The sequence below is a fragment of the Glycine soja genome, chromosome 5 (assembly GCF_004193775.1).
Source record: "Glycine soja cultivar W05 chromosome 5, ASM419377v2, whole genome shotgun sequence".
NCBI lineage: Eukaryota > Viridiplantae > Streptophyta > Magnoliopsida > Fabales > Fabaceae > Glycine > Glycine soja.
The window spans coordinates 4,688,145-4,695,098 of record NC_041006.1 but is presented as its reverse complement, the minus strand read 5'-3'; the positions used below and the strand labels follow the sequence as shown (position 1 = coordinate 4,695,098).

The 6,954-nt window shown below is 34.7% G+C and overlaps 1 protein-coding gene across 2 annotated transcripts; it reads right to left on the bottom strand.

The window, feature by feature from the left end:
• Positions 1-1,586: 1,586 nt before the first annotated feature.
• Positions 1,587-5,617, bottom strand: LOC114412101 (protein NSP-INTERACTING KINASE 2-like). 2 transcript variants are annotated; one of them, XM_028375879.1, is made up of 4 exons: positions 4,823-5,602; positions 3,900-4,160; positions 2,935-3,807; positions 1,587-2,555 (listed from the first exon to the last, which is right to left on the bottom strand). In XM_028375879.1, the coding sequence occupies exons 1-4, from the start codon at positions 5,247-5,249 to the stop codon at positions 2,065-2,067; spliced, it is 2,052 nt and encodes a 683-aa protein (XP_028231680.1). In that variant the 5' UTR covers positions 5,250-5,602; the 3' UTR covers positions 1,587-2,064. The 2 variants fall into 2 exon arrangements, with proteins under 2 accessions (XP_028231680.1, XP_028231681.1); XM_028375880.1 differs by lacking the exon at positions 1,587-2,555 and having other exon boundaries at positions 2,930-3,807; positions 4,823-5,617.
• Positions 5,618-6,954: the final 1,337 nt, after the last annotated feature.

Sequence of the window (6,954 nt, the reverse complement as noted above, 5' to 3'; positions counted from 1 at the left end):
ACACCAAGATAATTACCAACTTGTCTAGATACTTAGCAGAAAAGATATTAATTTAACAAAACTAGAATTCCATTAGATAAGAAAACAATTAGATATTTCAATCTGAAATATTGAAATCTATTAATGTAATTACTTAAGGTGTAAAATGAAATAATGTTATCTTACTTCTCGATTTTGGTGAGACTTTTGAAGAATTTATAAACTTATTTGATCAGTGTATATTTTTTCAAAAAATAAAGAGTTAATCTAGTAGTATATAAAAGTAGAAAAAGTTAACATAATGTCACATAACTTAAGGATAACTAATGCAATTTATTCTATTTAATTAGATTTTTTAATTTGAAAAGAACTATTGTGATATAAACAACATTTTTTTCCTTTGATTTCTGCACTCCGTTTATCTTTACGTTGATTCAGAAATTTCGTAGTTCAAAATTTTTAAAAAGGGGAAGATGAAAATAAAATCAAGGGAGATCATCAGTATCATTGGAAGGATTATTTAACAATGTGTTTGGAATTTTTTTTAAAAAAAGTGTTTGGAAACACACCCAAAGTATAACTGGAAACTTCTAATTGGACGTGTAAAACCACGTTAATGACGCAGGATCAAACATACTCTAGGCAACACATTCTAGGACTTAAGAACATAAGAGAAGAGAGGTTTCAGAAAATTATTTCAAAATTAATTATCCAAGTACGTAGATGTATAACTTAATCCTCAAAGTGATTTTTTTTCACTTTTTTTTAGTAAAAATATGCATTTATACAAACCAAATTTTGAAATTCATGACTTTTATATATAAGTATCAATGCCTTTGCCCATGCCATGCTTTTGTGATCTCCTGACAAATCTGCGGGTGGGTTGCACTATACCAGTATAGCTTATGACAATTTAGAATCATTCCCTGCAAAAATATTGTTACTGATATTTTTCAAAACCCAGATTGTCTTGTCATCTCGAAAAGTCTTCAATGAAACGACTCATCCAAATCAACCACTCCTTTCAAAATGCATACCCAAAATCAAGTCCAAAGAATAAGTTTTCGCCAAATGCAATTAGGCCTTGCCCACACCACGGTGTGTGACTCAAGTTAGTTAAGACTTAAGAGGCAATCTTAATTGACTACTGGTAGAAAAAGTCGTAAAAGGCAAATTTCGTAAGGTTGACAAAACACGGGAAGATTAAGCGCTTTTGTTTTGGTTAAATGCTAACAAGTGTCCCCCAGTTAAATAATTAAAAATAGAAAAATTTTCTTTGGAAGGTATAAAATTATATCTTTTATAATTTTTTTTGTATTTTCTTATAATTTTTTTAAAATTCTTTAACCAATGTGTACATTAGATCCTTTATTTTAAAGCTAAAGATATAACTATACGGCGATCCCCAGGTCCCGTATTGAACAAGACGTTCAGATGACTTTTGAATTGGCATTTTGACGGTTTAATTATTAGTTAAAATTGTATATTTAAATAAGGATTTTATTTAGTGAAAGATATGATACATTCTCTCATTGGAGAAACGCTCAAATTAATTATTGAAAAATATATTCCCATGACTTGGTATCAAAAAAAATTTACCGGTGGAATGATAAAGGAATAGTATTCAACAATAAATCATGAGTTATGATCAAAAGGGATGATCATTAACAATTTCTTCCATAATCTTTTTTTTTTTCTTAACCCTCCACAATCTAAAGTTACGATTGAATTCCCTTCGAATTGACGATTTATTTACAGGAAAAGAGCATCCTTCAACGCTATGAATCGTGCAGAACAAACAATTATTTGGCAAAGGATATGTTATGATGTATGAAGCACCAATATCGACACGACACAGACACTGGACATGTGAACATCTATAATATTTAAAATATAGAATGTAGTATAGGTGTCGTGTCGATGTCGGACACTGACATAAACGCGTGTCGGACACCAGACACGACAAGGAGGTGGGATGTCCGTGCTTCTTAGGTTAAGACTTATGACTATGCTAAAGAAAAAGCAAGCCGAGATGTTAGCAAGTACTCCACTGTCTCACTCATTATACACAGAAAAAGTGGTAGATTATGAAGAATGTGAAGGATTAGGAAGCATGGTCAGCTCTTGAATCACCTCCACCATGGTTGGTCTTTGCTCTGGCACTTCAAGAGTGCACTGAATTGCAAGCTTTGAAAGAATTGCGGCTTCAGATTTAGAATAATCTCCCTTCAGATTTGTGTCAACAAAATCTTCAAATCTGAAAGCTTCAACTGCCACCCGGATTGTACCCCCCATCAATACCTTTCCGGATAGAACTTGAAGAACAATAACCCCAAATGCATATATGTCACTCTTCTCAGTAAAGCGTCCAGTGGTAAGGTATTCGGGAGCTAGATATCCCATGGCAGCACTTGCTTTAAGAGCTGAGAAGACAACATCATCTGCAAGAAGCTTAGGGAGGCCGGCATCTGTGATCAAGGGGTTAAATTCATGGTCTAGAATAACTTTTTCTACTGAAATGTTTTGGTGTACTATTGTAGGCTTGCTTGCTTCATTGCTGTGCAAATAACCAATACCTGATCATCAAGAAATAGTCAGTGCCAAAAAGAAAATTCCAATATAATCCACTAGGGTCAGCATGTTGGTGCACCATCACATACCTATGATACCTACCAGCCAATATCTATAGGAAACATATTCAAGTTTTTCAGAGTTATAAAAAATAATAATTTAGTAACACTTGATTACATATCATATGGGATTAGTCAAGATCATTGTTCCGGATTACCTAATACTTTATCTGGAATTCAATTAGTTTGCATGACGTCCTATGTTCAAACCTCATTACTGGCATGACAATACACGCACACAAAAAAAAATAGTAGAAGAAGAAGAAGAAATTGATACTATCTAGAGTAGCATCTGATGCAGAATTGAGAGTAAGAAAGAACTAACCTTTTGCAATGCCCCTGATAATAGAAACTCTCTTGGACCATTCAATTACATGGGCACTTCCATCTTCCTTGTCAAGATATTGAGACAGATTACCCCTAGTGGCAAAGTCACAGACAAAAAACCATTCACCTCTACTCCTTGAGCAACAGAAGCCTCTCATCTTAACAATATTTTCATGTCTCAGTGAGGTTAACAGGCTCAAACCCTTCAAAAATTCACCTTCCTCGGCTTTGCAGCAAGTCACACTAATACTCCTAATAGCCACAAGAGAACCGTCTCTAAGAATTCCTTTATAGACAGCTGAGAATTTGCTCTTACTCAATAAATTGGCCTCAGAAAGGTGCCCTGATGCTGATTCAATCTCATCAATATTAAATCTAAAACGGTTCAAATATTCAAGGGATAATCCACTCTCATTATGACCATCAGCCAATGAATCCCAACCAGTATAATAATGCTCAAGATTAACAAGTGGAGATGAACTTCTGTAGAACTCTTTAGGCTGGTAAGGACTATGTTGGCCTTCAGAATAATCTGATGGGTTCCTAACCTTCTGCCTTTGGCGCCGGTATCTGACAAATATGAAAATTCCAGAACTTATTAATGTGATAACAGTAGTTGTAACACTTGCTGCAATGACAAGAAGAAGAAAGCTTCTTGACTTTGAGCAATGGGTCTGGTTACAATGCAAGTGGGCATTTACAGGCTTCGGGAATGTTATTGGAGGATTTCTGTATATGGATATATTTGGGGCACTAATCTGACTAACGCCAAATATTCTATCTTTGTTGCAAGTTTTCAAAGCAGAAAAGTCATCTCCACATAGATCTCGGTTGTTTGCACCTTGGAATCCTTCCCTTAATCTCTGCAATGCTTCATTTTCATTTTAAAGCATCAATTAGTACGCGTCCAAATGCACAAAAACAGGCGAATTTTGTTGCAATAAAATACGGACAGAGGCATACCAGAAGGAATAGTTCCTGAAAGATGATTGTTTTGAATATCTAGAACTTCCAAGTTTGCAACATCAGCTAGTTTTACAGGAATTGTGCCACTGAAGTTGTTATAGCTCAAATATAGCTTCCTTAGCTTCTCCAAGTGACCCAAGCTTTGAGGAATTTCACCAGTTAATTTGTTATGTTGCAAAGAAATAACATTAAGCTGCTTCAATGAACCCAGTTCCTCAGGTATGGTCCCCTCTAGCTGGTTATAGCCTAACTGCAGCACTAAAAGTATGAAGAGCAAGAGAACTTGGATTAACATACAGAACTCTAACTAAAACCCCATCATGTTTGATACCAAGTACCAGTAGCCTCGTTAAAAATCAATTACAAGGGGATTAATTGGCCCCATTCAATATCATTCATTTTTAACACAAGTGGACTTAATAATACAGACCCACAACTCACAAGCATGGAAAGTAGAAGTACATTTACAGTTCTGGACATTTTTTTTCCTCTCCCCTTTGTCGAAACAAATTACATAAGTACTATTTCCAAGAGGGGAAAAGGGCAAAATGGAGAAAATCATCTACATACAACTTGGAAGCTGGACTAAGTCACATCCGTATCAACAATAGTTGTCATGCAACTTAACTAACAGAGAGTGTTTGGCAAATAATTTACATAATTTAAATCAATTCAATTCATTTTACCCCATCAAAGGTCTTCAACTAAATGCAATCCATGATTAATGAAGCCTCTACCCATTGTTTTCTATATTCAATTTCAATCATGATTATAACCAAATTGTACGTCTAGAATTTAGACATATCCTCCATGTACATGAATTTAAACTCAAAAACAGCTAACCATATAAAAACAAAACCGGAGTAGAAAACTTGATACACCAAACTAAAGTATAAACTACCAACAAACTATATACGAACCTTGGAGGCTAGTCATGTTCCCGATATCAGAAGGAATGGTTCCAGATAGATTATTAAAGTTGAGATAAAGATCGAGCAATTCTTTAAGATTTGCAATCTCTCCTGGTATGTCCCCAGAGAGCAGGTTGTAATGCAAGTATAAACCTGACAAGCATTTGAGTTCAGCCACAGCAGGAGAGACACGGCCAGAAAGACCTCTTCCTGGCAATGATATATTAGCCACTTTGTTGTGCTCGTTGCACACAACTCCTAAGAACGAACCACTGCATGGATCACCATCACTGGTCCACGAACCAAGGAGCTTGTCTTTTGGGTCCAAAGAAGATTTCAAGTCCATCAGAGCTCTTAGTTCTGCATTTCCATGAACTATCTGTGGAATAAATGCAACCAACAAAAAGAGATGAAAGAAGAGATGAAGGAAACTCATTTGCAATTTTGGAGCAAAAATTCTCCAAAAGTACTAAGCTAAAAGAGAGGCCCCCATGTGAGCTTTTGTTTCAAAGATTATAACTATGGTTTCGGGTTGTTGGTCAATAGTCACCAAGCATGACTTTGTTAGTCTTTGTTTATAGACTTTGTCGTGAGACATTGAATGTGGTAGTTTGTGCTTCTGCATAGAGAATGAAGTGAAGGAAGGAGAAGCATCTTTTTCAAATAGTGAACGTAGCTATTTAATTAATTTTATGAGTTGCTGACAGATAGGTTGATTCACATAGCTTCTCCACGAGGAGATGGCAGTCAGCAAGGATGGTTGCCACTGCTTGGAAAAGAAATTTATTGCAGAATATTAATGGCAATAATCAATGATGTGGGTACAGTGGACCACCTCAGTTTGACTATTTGGCTTTCAAGTTTCCAATTTGGCTATAAAAATTGAAAAGCAATGCTATGGTGTTCATTATTTACTATTTTTCTCATAATGAGATTGGTTTATGTTGTCTTTATTCCAAGGCTATATGCTTTAGTGCTTCTTTATCTTGGATCCTTTTCACAATGTAAACAACTTCGGCTCATGAAGAAAGGAGTCTTTCATGGGTTTGGATATGAGAAAAATATTACGACAAATTTGTCCTGTTTTACTGAACCCGATTTGATTTGTGCGTATAGTTGGTTCTAAGTGAAGAAGAGCTTAATTTATATAAACTATTCATAGAAAATATTTTTAATGACATTTAATGAAAATTGATTTTATCATCACTTTATATTAATGAATTCGACGATATGACAAAATGATAAAATCTTAATCTTATTAGATATACGTAGAAAAATGTTTTATACTTAAATGCTAGTGAAAAAGAAATTCCTTATTGTAAGAAAAGTTGTTAACGTTTGAAAAATACTTCTCCTAATTTGGAGAAACGAATTCCCTTATTATTACGCAAGAGAAGCATAAGGGTGATGTATGAAAAAGAATCAACGTGGATCATCGACCCTCGACCCACAAGGCAATGGAAGCATAGGGACGATGTGAGTGAAAAAGAACCAACGAGTGGATCATTGTACCACGGCTTAAATTATGGCCTTTTAGAACGTATACTTTGGGATCATTAAACTTTTTGAACTGTAAAAAGCCAGGATTGGTCCGGTGCTAGCAGTGTCAATTATCAATTTGTCATGTGTGTGGTCATCCTTTTCAATGCTCTCCACTTTACCAAACTCTATTTCTGCATTATCAATAAAGTATAAACTTGTTTATGCGAGAAACTTTCGCTAATGGTAAGGAAAAGAGTAATCGCGGCCTTTACATTTTGTTTTTGTTTGTTTCTGCTGAAAGAGACCTTAGTTGTCCTTAAGTCAAGACTACATCATAGGTAAAAGTCATGCCGCCACTCAAATCTCTGCCTCCATTCTCGATATGATTTAGATCAGAAAATAAATGGTAACTATCACTAGGAAAATTCAAATCCTTTCGTTGCTCAAAAGAGTTTGTTTATGTTGAGGATTTTTTTTATGAAAATATGTAGTTTTATTTAATTATGTTATAGGTGTAAAATATTTATTTATTTTATTGATGATTAATTTCTATTAGGTCATCTTTATATAATGTTTCATAGGAAGAAAATGAAAGAAAAAAACTTTTTTTTGTAACCGTTGTTTTTATCATTGTTATTTTTTTTGGTGGGATTCCGATG